This window comes from Convolutriloba macropyga, chromosome 3 (genome assembly GCF_964194025.1).
Source record: "Convolutriloba macropyga chromosome 3, txConMacr16.3, whole genome shotgun sequence".
NCBI lineage: Eukaryota > Metazoa > Xenacoelomorpha > Acoela > Convolutidae > Convolutriloba > Convolutriloba macropyga.
Window position 1 is genome coordinate 33,828,727 of NC_134470.1, and position 16,060 is coordinate 33,844,786.

A 16,060-nucleotide genomic window follows, 5' to 3' on the forward strand; every position below is an offset into this window, starting at 1 on the left:
ATAAATCAGAATTTTTGCTCTAGCTTCTCTGGAAAAAAAGTTAGTTTTATATACGGAAATTTGCTATTATTTCAAATAAGTATTTTTCAAAATAGGTCTTTTTATCGGGTCAAGAAGTTATTCAAATCGAAGCAGACTCGGCATAGAGTATCCCATGGGTACCTAGAGTGTAAAACAAAAAGTATTTTTGGTATAGTTTGCCTAGGAAAAAAGTTAGTTTTTCATACGGAAATTTGCTATTATTTCAAATAAGTAATTTTCAAAATAGGTCTTTTTTATCGGGTCAAGAAGTTATTCAAATCGAACCAGACTCTGTATGGAGTATCCCATGGGTACCTAGAGTGTAAAACAAAAAGAATTTTTGGTATGGTTTGCCTAGGAAAAAAGTTAGTTTTTCATACGGAAATTTGCTATTATTTCAAATAAGTAATTTTAAAAATAGGTCTTTTTCATCGGGTCAAGGTGTTGTCCAAAGTGAACCAAACCCGGTATGGAGTATCCCATGGGTGCCTAAAGTCTAAAACAGAAAGAATTTTTGGTATAGCTTGCCTAGAAAAAAGTTCGTATTTCAATCGGAAATATCGACTTTTTCGCTTATTCTATTTTCAAAAATATAGAAATTTCGTCGGGTCAAGGAGTTGTCCAAATTGAACCAAACTTGGTATGGAGTATACCATGGTTACCTAGAGTGTAAAACAAAAAGAATTTTTGGTAGAGTTTGCCTAGGAAAAAAGTTAGTTTTTCATACGGAAATTTGCTATTATTTCAAATAAGTAATTTTAAAAATAGGTCTTTTTCATCGGGTCAAGGAGTTGTCCAAATTCAACCAAACCCGTATTGGAGTATCCCATGGGTGCCTTAAGTCTAAAACAGAAATAATTTTTGGTATAGCTCGCCTAGAAAAAAAGTTCGTATTTCAATCGGAAATATTGACTTTTTCGCTTATTCTATTTTCAAAAATATAGAAATTTCGTCGGGTCAAGGAGTTGTCCAAATTGAACCAAACTTGGTATGGAGTATACCATGGTTACCTAGAGTGTAAAACAAAAAGTATTTTTGGTATAGTTGGCCTAGGAAAAAAGTTAGTTTTATATACGGAAATTTGCTATTATTTCAAATAAGTATTTTTCAAAATAGGTCTTTTTTATCGGGTCAAGAAGTTATTCAAATTGAACCAGACTCGGTATGGAGTATCCCATGGGTACCTAGAGTGTAAAACAGAAAGAGTTTTTGGTAAAGCTTGCCTAGAAAAAAGTTCGTATTTCAATCGGAAATATCGACTTTTTCGCTTATTCTATTTTCAAAAATATAGAAATTTCGTCGGGTCAAGGAGTTGTCCAAATTGAACCAAACTTGGTATGGAGTACACCATGGTTACCTAGAGTGTAAAACAAAAAGAATTTTTGGTAGAGTTTGCCTAGGAAAAAAGTTAGTTTTTCATACGGAAATTTGCTATTATTTCAAATAAGTAATTTTAAAAATAGGTCTTTTTCATCGGGTCAAGGAGTTGTCCAAAGTCAACCAAACCCGTTTTGGAGTATCCCATGGGTGCCTGAAGTCCAAAACAGAAATAATTTTTGGTATAGCTCGCCTAGAAAAAAAGTTCGTATTTCAATCGGAAATATCGACTTTTTCGCTTATTCTATTTTCAAAAATATAGAAATTTCGTCGGGTCAAGGAGTTGTCCAAATTGACCCAAACCTGGTATGGTGTATACCATGGTTACCTAGAGTGTAAAACGAAAAGAATTTTTGGTATAGTTTGCCTAGGAAAAAAGTTAGTTTTTCATACGGAAATTTGCTATTATTTCAATTAGGTAATTTTAAAAATAGGTCTTCTTCATCGGGTCAAGGAGTTGTCCAAAGGGATTCAAACCCGGTATGGAGTATCCCATGGGTGCATAAAGTCTAAAACAGAAATAATTGTTGGTATAGCTTGCCTAGAAAAAAAGTTCGTATTTCAATCGGAAATATCGACATTTTCGCTTATTCTATTTTCAAAAATATAGAAATTTCGTCGGGTCAAGGAGTTGTCCAAATTGAACCAAACTTGGTATGGTGTATACCATGGTTACCTAGAAGGTAAAACGAAAAGAATTTTTGGTATATTTTGCCTAGGAAAAAAGTTAGTTTTTCATACGGAAATTTGCTATTATTTCAATTAAGTAATTTTAAAAATAGGTCTTTTTCATCGGGACAAGGAGTTGTCCAAAGTCAACCAAACCCGTTTTGGAGTATCCCATGGGTGCCTAAAGTCCAAAACAGAAATAATTTTTGGTATAGCTCGCCTAGAAAAAAAGTTCTTATTTCAATCGGAAATATCGACTTTTTCGCTTATTCTATTTTCAAAAATATAGAAATTTAGTCGGGTCAAGGAGTTATTCAAATCGAACCAGACTCGGTATGGAGTATTCCATGGGTACCTAGAGCGTAAAACAAAAAGAATTTTTGGTATAGCTTGCCTAGAAAGAAAGTTCGTGTTTCAATCGAAAATATCGACTTATTCGCCTATTATTCGCTTATTCTTTTTTCAAAAATATAGAAACTTCGTCGGGTCAAGGAGTTGTCCAAATTGAACCAAACTTGGTATGGTGTCTACCATGGTTACTTAGAGTGTAAAACGAAAAGAATTTTTGGTAGAGTTTGCCTAGGAAAAAAGTTAGTTTTTCATACGGAAATTTGCTATTATTTCAAATAAGTAATTTTAAAAATAGGTCTTTTTCATCGGGTCAAGGAGTTGTCCAAAGTCAACCAAACCCGTTTTGGAGTATCCCATGGGTGCATAAAGTCTAAAACAGAAAGAATTGTTGGTATAGCTTGCCTAGAAAAAAAGTTCGTATTTCAATCGGAAATATCGACTTTTTCGCTTATTCTATTTTCAAAAATATAGAAATTTCGTCGGGTCAAGGAGTTGTCCAAATTGAACCAAACTTGGTATTGAGTATCCCATGGATGCCTAGAGTCTAAAACAGAAAGGATTTTTGGTATAGCTTGCCTAGAAAAAAAGTTCGTGTTTCAATCGGAAATATCGACTTCTTCGCTTATTATTCGCTTATTTTATTTTCAAAAATATAGAAATTTCGTCGGTTCAAGGAGTTGTCCAAATTAAACCAAATTTGGTATGGAGTATTCCCTGTATAGTTAGAGAGTAGGAGAAAAAGAATTTTTGGTATAGCTTGCCTAGGAAAAAAAGTTAGTTTTTCATACGGAAATTTGCGAATTTCGTTTTTAGCAAATTTTAACTACAGTTGTTTTTGATTGGGTCAAGATGTTGCCCAAATTGAACCAAACTTGGTATTAAGTATCCCATGTATAGTTAGAGAGTAGAAGAAAAAGAATTTTTGCTATAGCTTGCCTAGGAAAAAAGTTAGTTTTTCATACGGAAACTTCCGAATTTCGTTATTAGCGAATTTTAACTATAGTTGTTTTTGATTGGGTTAAGATGTTGTCCAAATTGAACCGAACTTGGTATTAAGTATACCATGGGTACCTAAAGCATAAAACAAAGGAAATTTTGGTATAGCTTGCCTAGGAAAAAAGTTGGTATTTCATACGGAAATTTGCGATTATTTCAAATAAATAATTTTAAAAATAGGTCTTTTTCATCGGGTCAAGGAGTTGTCCAAAGTGAACTAAACTGGGTATGGAGTATACCATGGGTGCCTAGAGTCTAAAACAGAAAGGAATTTTGGTATTGCTTGCCTAGGAAAAAAGTTGGTATTTCATACGGAACTTTGCGATTTTTTCGAATAATTAATTTGAAAAATAGGTCTTTTTTATCGGGTCAAGAAGTTATTCAAATCGAACCAGACTCGGTATGGAGTATCCCATGGGTACCTAGAGCGTAAAACAAAAAGAATTTTTGGTATAGCTTGCCTAGAAAGAAAGTTCGTATTTCAATCGGAAATGTCGACTTATTCGCCTATTATTCGCTTATTCTATTTTCAAAAATATAGAAATTTCGTCGGGTCAAGGAGTTGTCAAAATTGAACCAAACTTGGTATGGAGTATTCCCTGTATAGTTAGAGAGTAGGAGAAAAAGAATTTTTGGTATAGCTTGCCTAGGAAAAAAAGTTAGTTTTTCATACGGAAATTTGCGAATTTCGTTTTTAGCAAATTTTAACTACAGTTGTTTTTGATTGGGTCAAGATGTTGCCCAAATTGAACCAAACTTGGTATTAAGTATCCCATGTATAGTTAGAGAGTAGAAGAAAAAGAATTTTTGCTATAGCTTGCCTAGGAAAAAAGTTAGTTTTTCATACGGAAACTTCCGAATTTCGTTATTAGCGAATTTTAACTATAGTTGTTTTTGATTGGGTTAAGATGTTGTCCAAATTGAACCGAACTTGGTATTAAGTATACCATGGGTACCTAAAGCATAAAACAAAGGAAATTTTGGTATAGCTTGCCTAGGAAAAAAGTTGGTATTTCATACGGAAATTTGCGATTATTTCAAATAAATAATTTTAAAAATAGGTCTTTTTCATCGGGTCAAGGAGTTGTCCAAAGTGAACTAAACTGGGTATGGAGTATACCATGGGTGCCTAGAGTCTAAAACAGAAAGGAATTTTGGTATTGCTTGCCTAGGAAAAAAGTTGGTATTTCATACGGAACTTTGCGATTTTTTCGAATAATTAATTTGAAAAATAGGTCTTTTTTATCGGGTCAAGAAGTTATTCAAATCGAACCAGACTCGGTATGGAGTATCCCATGGGTACCTAGAGCGTAAAACAAAAAGAATTTTTGGTATAGCTTGCCTAGAAAGAAAGTTCGTATTTCAATCGGAAATGTCGACTTATTCGCCTATTATTCGCTTATTCTATTTTCAAAAATATAGAAATTTCGTCGGGTCAAGGAGTTGTCAAAATTGAACCAAACTTGGTATGGAGTATTTCCTGTATAGTTAGAGAGTAGGAGAAAAAGAATTTTTGGTATAGCTTGCCTAGGAAAAAAAGTTAGTTTTTCATACGGAAATTTGCGAATTTCGTTTTTAGCAAATTTTAACTACAGTTGTTTTTGATTGGGTCAAGATGTTGCCCAAATTGAACCAAACTTGGTATTAAGTATCCCATGTATAGTTAGAGAGTAGAAGAAAAAGAATTTTTGCTATAGCTTGCCTAGGAAAAAAGTTAGTTTTTCATACGGAAACTTCCGAATTTCGTTATTAGCGAATTTTAACTATAGTTGTTTTTGATTGGGTTAAGATGTTGTCCAAATTGAACCGAACTTGGTATTAAGTATACCATGGGTACCTAAAGCATAAAACAAAGGGAATTTTGGTATAGCTTGCCTAGGAAAAAAGTTGGTATTTCATACGGAAATTTGCGATTATTTCAAATAAATAATTTTAAAAATAGGTCTTTTTCATCGGGTCAAGGAGTTGTCCAAAGTGAACTAAACTGGGTATGGAGTATACCATGGGTGCCTAGAGTCTAAAACAGAAAGGAATTTTGGTATTGCTTGCCTAGGAAAAAAGTTGGTATTTCATACGGAACTTTGCGATTTTTTCGAATAATTAATTTGAAAAATAGGTCTTTTTTATCGGGTCAAGAAGTTATTCAAATCGAACCAGACTCGGTATGGAGTATCCCATGGGTACCTAGAGCGTAAAACAAAAAGAATTTTTGGTATAGCTTGCCTAGAAAGAAAGTTCGTATTTCAATCGGAAATGTCGACTTATTCGCCTATTATTCGCTTATTCTATTTTCAAAAATATAGAAATTTCGTCGGGTCAAGGAGTTGTCCAAATTAAACCAAACTTGGTATTGAGTATCCCATGGATACCTGGAGTCTAAAACAGAAGGAATTGTTGCTATAGCCTGGCTTGGAAAAAAGTTGCTATTTCATACGGAACTTTGCGATTTTTTCGAATAAGTAATTTGAAAAATAGGTCTTTTTTATCGGGTCAAGAAGTTATTCAAATCGAACCAGACTCGGTATGGAGTATCCCATGGGTACGTAGAGCGTAAAACAAAAAGAATTTTTGGTATAGCTTGCCTAGAAAAAATGTTCGTATTTCAATCGGAAATGTCGACTTAATCGCCTATTATTCGCTTATTCTATTTTCAAAAAAATAGAAACTTCGTCGGGTCAAGGAGTTGTCCAAATTAAACCAAACTTGGTATTGAGTATCCCATGGATACCTAGAGTCTAAAACAGAAGGAATTTTTGCTATAGCTTGGCTTGGAAAAAAGTCGGTATTTCATACGGAACTTTGCGATTTTTTCGAATAAGTAATTTGAAAAATAGGTCTTTTTTATCGGGTCAAGAAGTTATTCAAATCGAATCAGACTCGGTATGGAGTATCCCATGGGTACCTAGAGCGTAAAACAAAAAGAATTTTTGGTATAGCTTGCCTAGAAAGAAAGTTCGTTTTTCAATCGGAAACGTCGACTTATTCGCCTATTATTCGCTTATTCTATTTTCAAAAATATAGAAATTTCGTCGGGTCAAGGAGTTGTCCAAATTAAACCAAACTTGGTATTGAGTATCCCATGGATACCTAGAGTCTAAAACAGAAGGAATTTTTGCTATAGCCTGGCTTGGAAAAAAGTTGCTATTTCATACGGAACTTTGCGATTTTTTCGAATAAGTAATTTGAAAAATAGGTCTTTTTTATCGGGTCAAGAAGTTATTCAAATCGAACCAGACTCGGTATGGAGTATCCCATGGGTACGTAGAGCGTAAAACAAAAAGAATTTTTGGTATAGCTTGCCTAGAAAAAATGTTCGTATTTCAATCGGAAATGTCGACTTATTCGCCTATTATTCGCTTATTCTATTTTCAAAAATATAGAAATTTCGTCGGGTCAAGGAGTTGTCCAAATTAAACCAAACTTGGTATTGAGTATCCCATGGATACCTCGAGTCTAAAACAGAAGGAACTTTTGCTATAGCTTGGCTTGGAAAAAAGTTGGTATTTCATACGGAACTTTGCGATTTTTTCGAATAAGTAATTTGAAAAATAGGTATTTTTTATCCCGTCAAGAAGTTATTCAAATCGAACCAGACTCGGTATGGAGTATCCCATGGGTACCTAGAGTGTAAAACAAAAAGAATTTTTGGTATAGCTTGCCTAGAAAAAAAGTTCGTATTTCAATCGGAAATATCGACTTATTCGCCTATTATTCGCTTATTCTATTTTCAAAAATATAGAAATTTCGTCGGGTCAAGGAGTTGTCAAAATTAAACCAAACTTGGTATTGAGTATCCCATGGATGCCTAGAGTCTAAAACAGAAGGAATTTTTGCTATAGCTTGCCTAGGAAAAAAGTTCGTGTTTCAATCGGAAATATCGACTTTTTCGCTTATTCTATTTTCAAAAATATAGAAGTTTCGTCGGGTCAAGGAGTTGTCCAAATTGAACCGAACTTGGTATTGAGTATCCCATGGATGCCTAAAGTCTAAAATAGAAGAAATTTTTGCTATAGCTTGCCTAGGAAAAAAGTTCGTATTTCAATCGGAAATATCAACTTTTTCGCTTATTATTCGCTTATTCTATTTTCAAAAATATAGAAATTTCATCGGGTCAAGGAGTTGTCCAAATTGAACCAAACTTGGTATTGAGTATCCCATGGATATCTAGAGTCTAAATCAGAAGAAATTTTTGCTATAGCTTGCCTAGGAAAAAAGTTAGCTTTTCATACGGAAATTTGCGATTATTTCGAATAAATAAATTTTAAAATAGGCCTATTTCATCGGGTCAAGGAGTTGGTCAAATCGAACCAATCTCGGTATGGAGTATCCCATGCATGCCTAGAGCCTAAAACAGAAGGAATTTTTGCTATAGCTTGCCTAGGAAAAAAGTTAGTTTTTCATACGGAAATTTGCGATTATTTCGAATAGATTAAGATTATTGAATTTTAAAAATAGGCCTTATTTATCGGGTCAAAAAGTTATTCAAATCAAATCAAACTGGGCATGGACTATCTCCTATGTACCTAGAGTGTAAAACAAAAAGAATGTTTGCTATAGCTTGTCTAGGAAAAAAGTTAGGTTTTCATACGGAAATTTGCGAATTTTGCTATTAACGAATTTAAAAACCAAGTCTATGTAATCTGGTCAAAAAGTTGTTCAATTTGAACGAAACTTGGCATGAAGTATTCCCTGTGTAGGTAGAGTGTTCAAATTGAGTGCCACTATTAGATTGTTGGATTTTACCTTGTGTGCTCTCTTGTATAAAATAGCAGTCATTTTGGTTTTTATTTCATACTTTCAGGTTTTTGTTTATGGAAGTGACCTCGCCTGAAAGGACCAAATTATTGGCCATGATAAGAGAAAAGACGATTTCAAGAAAAGAATGAACGCAACGAAGCTGAAATGTCAACAATCTAAGTGCAAAGTTCAAAAGAAAAAGTCGACATTTCGTCACAGATTTGCGTTGCGATTCAAAAGTCTTCTTGCTCGGGATATGAAAACGGCCAAGTCACACATCTTGAAAGTGTTCAAGGGAGTTGTGGCAGTGACATTTCTAACAGCCCGCAAAAACCAAAACCAATTCAACGGTTGGATCTTCTTTGATTGGAAAATCAACTTGATGTTGGCACAGTCAAAAATACAACGCAAAAAGTCGAGAAAATTGTGCTATATGGAAATTATTAAAATTGAAATCAATGGGTTTGAACGGCAGCCACTATTCGAGATGAAGAAGGTTTATGTAAAAAAGCAATGGAACAGAAGCCAAGTCCGTCTTGTAATGGAGAAGTTCAAAAAAGAAGAAAAAAGCGCAAAAAAATTACAAACACTGGACACTGAACTGCAGAAATTCCAAGGTTGTTTGAAACATTCTAATTCTTTTCTGCGTTATATTTTCGCATTTTCATTTGTTGTTTGCCTTTTAGCTGTACATTGTCTCTTTTTGATTTTCTCATTTTGAAGTTTGTTTTTCGAACGAATTGTACTTGTTTATATTGCCGACTTTGAATTTTGTTCGATTTGATAATTGATTGATTGATTGATTCTTTCGGTTTTTGAAAAGAGGAAAACAGCGCTAGCGTTGTTGCGTAGAGGCTCAAATGGGAAATTAATCAAAACCAGCGGTTTTGTTTGAAACTCTTGAATAATTTTAAAAAAAATGAGTAAAAGTTGCTGAACAGTAAAAAATTGTTGCTGATGGAGATTGTCTGCAGTGAGCTGTCTGATGATGCCTGGTTTGACAAAAAAATCAGCTGAAGCGCTGATTCAGGTAAGAAAAGTTAACAGGGTGAATTCATAGAAGACACGGTGAATTTTCGTAAGAAATGCGGTGAAATGCGGTGAAAAAAAATAATTTTAACCGCGTATTTCTTACATCTTTTTGCGGTGAATGCGGTGAATCGCGGTGAATTATTTTTTTTCACCGCGTTCTCGGTGGCGGTTAATTTTTTTTTCACCGTTTAATGCGATGAATTATTTTTTTTCAACGCATCTAGCGGTGAAAAAAATAATTCAACGCTTGGGAGAAAGTGGTGAATTATTTTTTTTCACCGCATCTAGCGGTGAAAAAAAATAATTCAACGCTTTCTCTCAAGCGGTGAATTATTTTTTTTCACCGCTAGATGCATTGAAAATAAGTAATTCATCGCATTAAGCGGTGAAAAAAAATTAACCGCCACCGAGAACGCGGTGAAAAAAATAATTCACCGCGATTCACCGCATTCACCGCAAAAAGATGTACGAAATACGCTGTGAAAATTATTTTTTTTCACCACATTTCACCGCATTTCTTACGAAAATTCACCACCAAACCTCGACCCGGGATATGATAAGATAATTATAAGCTCAACATGTAAGCTAAAAAGATCACAGTGGAACCTCTATGATTTTGAAGTGAATACAAAAGTAAAATCAACATTTAAGAATCAAATTATAGTGCTCTTAAAAGTAACGTACAAAAATTACAAGATGTGTCAAAAAACCGGCAACGCAATATACCTAAAATTTGTCAAATGTTTTTCTCTAAACCTTTGTAATCGATTATCTGAAAAAGGATCTTCTCTTTTGTGAGTTCAGATTTTAACCTTACGCTCTAATTGAACTGACTATAAATATTATCAGACTAAGACTATTTAAAAAATACATATGTGTCGCAGAAAATCTTCTTGTTCCAATCCAAAGTCAGCAGATTAGAAAAACTAAAAAAGATGCAGTCAACTAATGGCAAAACGCTCATGACAATATGGCGTGGGACCGTGAGAAAGCGATAAAAAATCACAATCCCGCCTATTTTCCTCTATCGGAACAAGAAGAGGTGAAAATATTAACTTCCATTTTTTTTTCAAAAACCAACTTTTCATAATGTTCATTACAATTTTCATAATTATCATGAATATCTCATATCTCCCACTTTTTGATTGAGGGATGACTTTGTGAGAAAGCTTTTGTCAGACCTGAAGAGAAAATATTGGTTTTTGCTGGCACCAATTACACCGCAGCTGCTGTACTTTTTTTCAGTCCAACGATATCTAGCATTAATAACGAATTGGATTTGGCCAGCATAAACTCTTTGGGAGTTTTCTGAAAAAGGTCTATTTAAGAAGCAAACCCGGGTCGAGGTTTTTGGGTAAATTTTCGTAAGAAATGCGTTGAATGCGGTGAATTTTCGTAAGAAATGCGGTGATTGCGGTGAATGCGGTGAAAAAAAAATAATTCACCGCTTTTCACCGCATTTCTTACAAAAATTCACCGCCAAATTCACCGCATTTCTTACAAAAATTCACCGCATAGACTATTATGGCAAATTAATGTAAGAAATGCGGTGAATGCGGTGAATGCGGTGAAAAAAAATAATTCACCACATTTCACCGCATTTCTTACAAAAATTCACCGCATATGGTTTCCAAAGTTTACTCAATCTGATTTAAATTCACAAGAAATAACAAACAAGTAAGTGACAGTTGGCGCAGTGGAATAAGCAATGGAAGGCATGCAGGAGGTCAGAGGTTCGAACCCGTGTAGGGACGATTCTTTTTTGTAAGAATACTGAGAACGCGGTGAACAAAAATAATTCACCGCGATTCACCGCATTCACCGCAAAAAGATGTAAGAAATACGCGGTGAAAATTATTTTTTTTCACCGCATTTCATCGCATTTCTTACGAAAATTCACCGCCAAACCTCGACCCGGGAAAAGACCGAAGTCAATAAAACAAGGCCCCTAAAATAAAATATGAAATTTTTTATCCAAAATGGTCATTGAAAAGACCGCGGGAACGTGGGAAGAAACGATTATTCATTAAAAATTTACCTAATTACCTCTAGCTGAGAGGGAAGAGGTAAGAATCACGTTTCACTTATTCGGATTCCAAAAATCTTTGAAAAAACAAAATTTTTTCTGCAAACATTTTGATTCCAGTGGAAGTTTGGTTCAACACAAATGCACCTAGTTAACAACAAATTGCCGTAGAAATGTCACTTTAGGTAGATTTTTTTTGCACGAATAGTCTATTTTTGAGACAATACGAAGATCTTAGCAGTTTGACTGATGTTTCAGCAATTTTCAACAAGAAAATGATGACGCAAACTGATGATATAAAAAAGATGATTAGTTTGCAGGAGGAAACAGTCGGAAGAGTGAAGCACAAGCTGCTTAGTGTACAGAATAAGGAGATTGTGATTGAAAACCTCAAAAACCAGATTTACAAGTCACAGGAGGAAGGCGAGAGAGACTTTGCCGAGAGGCAAAAGAAGCAGAAAACGCTGGCTCTGGAAAACAAGTAGGTAGAAAACCCCCTCTTATTGTATGACCATCTAAACCCGGGATGACCCTTCTTAGATACCATATCAAAAACCATATATGGTTCCGTCCAAGTCAAGGCAAAATTTCTTGTATGATGTCGCTATGGTTTCTTAGAAGCCATAAATGATCATGGGAATGTTTTTTTAATTTTTACATATAAAAGGTAGTTTCAATAGAGCAGCACGTTTTTGATGATTTTCTCACAATTCGAATTTTTTTTATCATCTTGGATATGGTATCTAAGAAATTATTATCATCTTCGATATGGTATCTGAGACACCATATATGATCTTGGCAAAGATTTATAAGTTTCAACCAAAAAATTTGAAAACTGCAACCTAATGAATTGTTTTCACTCCATTATCACAAATGGTAAATTGTATGATCTTAGATTTGGTATCTAAGAAACCATTATGGTCTTCGATATGGTATCTGACCCTGGAAAAGTTTTTCCTTTATCAACTCAATTCAAATTCTTTCTACCATAAAAAACGGTCGCATATTTTTTTTTGTTTATGGTCTTCTATGGGCCATAAATTTCTATGGTCTGGGACATGGAATCTAAGACAACATCAATCACTCTTTTTCTTAGCCTTCTTTTCCGTAATCTTTTTTCTCTATCAAAATAAATGATTTTCCTTCAAGCATACAAAAACTAAGGATTAATTTTAATATTTATGGTTTTTTATGGGCCATAGATATCTATGGTCTTGGATATGGAGTCTAAGTCCCCATAAAAGTTTTTAATTTATTCAAAAGAAAATCAAATTTTGTCACATTGTGCCTAATATGCGATCCAAAATACTTCATTTGAGACCTTGTTGTATTTTCTGTATGGTCTAAGATACCATATGCACCATACATGACTTTGATATGTTATCTAAGATGGATTTATGGTGGTCAACCCGGGAGTTGGATGTTTTCACAACTTTATATTGATATAAATAATAATTGACCTGTTCTTCCCCAGAAGAGACTGCACCAAAATTTTTTACCTGGGCTCCAAAATCCGGTCTGCCATCGAATGGCCGAACAAGGAACAATGGAGGAGCAGGAAGTATTGACTTCTTAAAAACATCTGCCAAGTTAAAAGTAAAAATAAAGGAAAATTTTGCTGAATAGTTAGGGTAAATGTTTGAGTATTTTTAAGGTACAGTTAAGGTAAAATAATATAAAATCTAGGATGGTGCGCCCTTAACATTTCTGGCGATTCTAATGTGTGTTAAAGTAAGTTAAAGTAGTTACTTGGGACCTATTTTTGTCATTGCTTAATAGAAAACATTTCTGAGTAAATATTATACTCAAAAGCGACTTTGATTTGATTTACCCTCACTTGTTTAAAGACTTTCACAAAATACATTTTTGCTTGGAATCGTATATTTTTGCTCCAGACAAACTTATTTTTAGCAAGCGTCACAATTTGTTTGTAAATTTTACTAAAAAGTGAAATTTTATACTGCTGAACGTTGTAAAAAATTTCAGGTAAATTAAGTTAATTTTACCTTAACAAGGTTAAGATAATATTTTATTTAACTCAAGTTAAGATAAATTTTATGTAAACGGCACCTTAATGATATCTAACAACAATTTACCTTGAATCTGTTAGGGTAAATTTACCTAAACTTTTTTTAGTGTGTAAAACTCGAAAATTTGTGCGGCTATAGTCCGACAAAACATGAATTTGTAGATACTGCATACTGGAAATTAAACAAAATTGAGCAATTTCGGACAGCCATGATACAATGGTGGAGGAATCATGGCTGATTCACGGCGGTGGAAAAACTCTGACTCAAAACACCGCAGAGTGAAAAATTATGTGACTATAGGCCACTAAAATTTGTGATTTTTACGTCAAAGTATAATTTAGTCTTTTCACATCAAATCATCCGCACTAACAGCTGATATAAGTGAAAACTTAATAAAAACTTACAACAACTGACGAGCAGTATACAATGGAGCAAAACTGATTTTTATTCTGTAATTGGTTATATAATTACAAAAGTTTAGGACACATTTTGCCACTTAAATCAGAAGGCAGCTTTTTAATCAATTTTTATAGTCTTGATGATCTTATCCTTAAGATTACACTTGACTTGGTTTGTGTTCTTGACTTATGGTTTGTGTTTAATGAGTAGTGGTATCACACGTTTGATTCAACATGGAACTTGATCTAGCGCTCTTTGAACAGAAATAGGGGGCTTTTCATTGAAATTTGAGTTCTTCAGAGAAACAACGGTCTTCAGATTTCTCGGAGGGAATGGATAAAACATTTACAACTCTAAAGAGTACAGATCATAAAACTAACTAGCGCATTTAAAACTGCCTGAACTATTTAAATTAGATTGATAGTACCTTTCGTGGTCGATAACACGGGTCAAAAGAATTCAATAAGTTGAATTTTAAATTAAAATTGGAAATGAAATTATACAAGATTTAGCTCGTATTTATAGTAGTTATCTATGCGAAAATATACAGATTGGCTAAAAAATATTTTACTTGATTGACATGTGAATAGATCTTAGTTCCGAATCCCTGAGGTGATTTTCTATTTTCATCAACATTTCATGGGAATCATATATGACCTAGGTACAATCGAGTTCAAGTTTCTGTTGTTGGGAAAATTTACTTGTGACATATGGTTGATAGGTCAATAAGATAATGATAGCGCCAAAACAAAATTAGAATTGAGTTTAGTTTTGTGGCCATTACTTATCGACATAGCAACAAAGTTCGTCAGGTAAGTCTTCTAAGTTTCTTGATGTTTCTTTGAAACCATCATATCCTCCCTCCTTTTTTAAGCAAGTTTGTGGGTATAGGTTCTCCAAATCTGTCGGGTTGTTTTCTGTTTCTTGTTGATGTTCGTGAAGGCTCTGTTAGTTCGGGTTGTTGGTGCACTGCAGCTGATGTGGCTGCAGAAGCTTCTTCCTGATGTGAGGGTCCCACATCTGTGTTATGAAGTTTTGGTTCTGATTGAGATATAGTCTCCTCCACTGCTGGTTCTGTTTTCACATTGTCCTCTTCCAGTCTCTTCGTTTCCGCTCACTAGAATAGTCCGTGTCGAGTTTTCGGGTTGTATGAAAGATGTCTTCTTTCCCTTCCTGAAGATGAAGGTTGAAGTACAGATGAAAGATGTCTTCAATCCATTCCTGAAGATGAAGGTAGCAGGAATTGTCTTGGTCTTTTCATTGGCCTTGAATAAAACGGGTTCGCACAAGTCGAAATCTGCTATTGCTGGTAGTCTCACTCTGCGTCCCAACAGGAGATCAACTGGAGTTTTGCTCCTCGTCTTTCAGGTGTTGCGATGTGTCATCAGTGCCCTTTGCTGGATTGCTCTAAATGACACATTAAGATTGGGACTCCATGCTTGGAGTGCCCGCTTCACTGTCTGAACTGCTCTTTCAGCTAGTCCATTAGCTCTTGGATGATAGATGGGTTAATCCATTTTCTTTATTCCCAGTGATTCACACCACTGCTTACGGTCACCACTTACAAATTCAAGACCATTATCAGATATTAAAGTTCTTGGTACTCCGAATCTTGCAAAGATTTGACTAAGATATTCTTTAACTGTCTCTGATATTGTTTTTAACCCGGGGAAAGCTTCTATCCAGCCTGGACCCGCGTCAACAATTACAAAGATATTGCCTTGATCCTTAACATAATCCAATTCCACGTGGAGACGTTCGCAAACGTCGGCTTCTGGCCACGCAGAGACTGTTCTTCCCAGGCTAGGCCTGCTCATTTGACATTTCTTACGTTTACTAACAAAATGCTGAACGTCTTGGGTAATACCAAACCACCATGCTATCATTCTCACTGATGCCTCAGTTGCATTCGTCCCAGGATGTGTCTCATGCGCTTTTGCCAAAACCAAGGGACGTAGTTTGGGTGGAATGAAAGGAACAACACAACTGAAGATGATTCCATTGTGTATAGTCAGTGCATCTTTCTGTTGTTCGAATGCTTTTTTGCTTCTGAACACTGTTTCCAATTACCGCTTTTGATTCGCTTAATTATGTACTGGAAGAGTCTGTTTATCCCAAGTTCGGTTTTTATTTCTGCCTGAGTCACCAACTCACTCTGAGCGAAGTAGATGTTATTGCTTGCGAAGCACACTCGGTCATTGTCAGATTCATCTTCGTCATAATCCATTCTGCTCAAAGAATCTGCAGGGGGTATCTGCTCTCCTGGCGTGTACTTCAACTCATAGTCAAAGCCTATTAGGGCTATTGCCCATCTTGTGATTCTAGCTGATGCTGTCTTCGGGATCTCTTCGTCTGGTGCAAAGAGTTATTTGAGTGCTTTGTGGTCCGTTTGTATGGTAAATTGCCTTCCAAGAAGGATTGG

The 16,060-nt window shown here is 34.8% G+C and overlaps 1 protein-coding gene across 3 annotated transcripts in view; it reads left to right on the forward strand.

Moving 5' to 3' along the window:
• LOC142337024 (uncharacterized) overlaps positions 1 to 16,060 on the forward strand; it is a 175,348-nt gene that overhangs the window by 39,817 nt on the left and 119,471 nt on the right. For all 3 annotated transcript variants that reach the window (XM_075386056.1, XM_075386057.1, XM_075386058.1), the window contains exon 6: positions 11,468 to 11,690. In XM_075386056.1, coding sequence (XP_075242171.1) covers positions 11,468 to 11,690 — 223 coding nt within the window. The remainder of the gene's footprint in view (positions 1 to 11,467; positions 11,691 to 16,060) is intronic.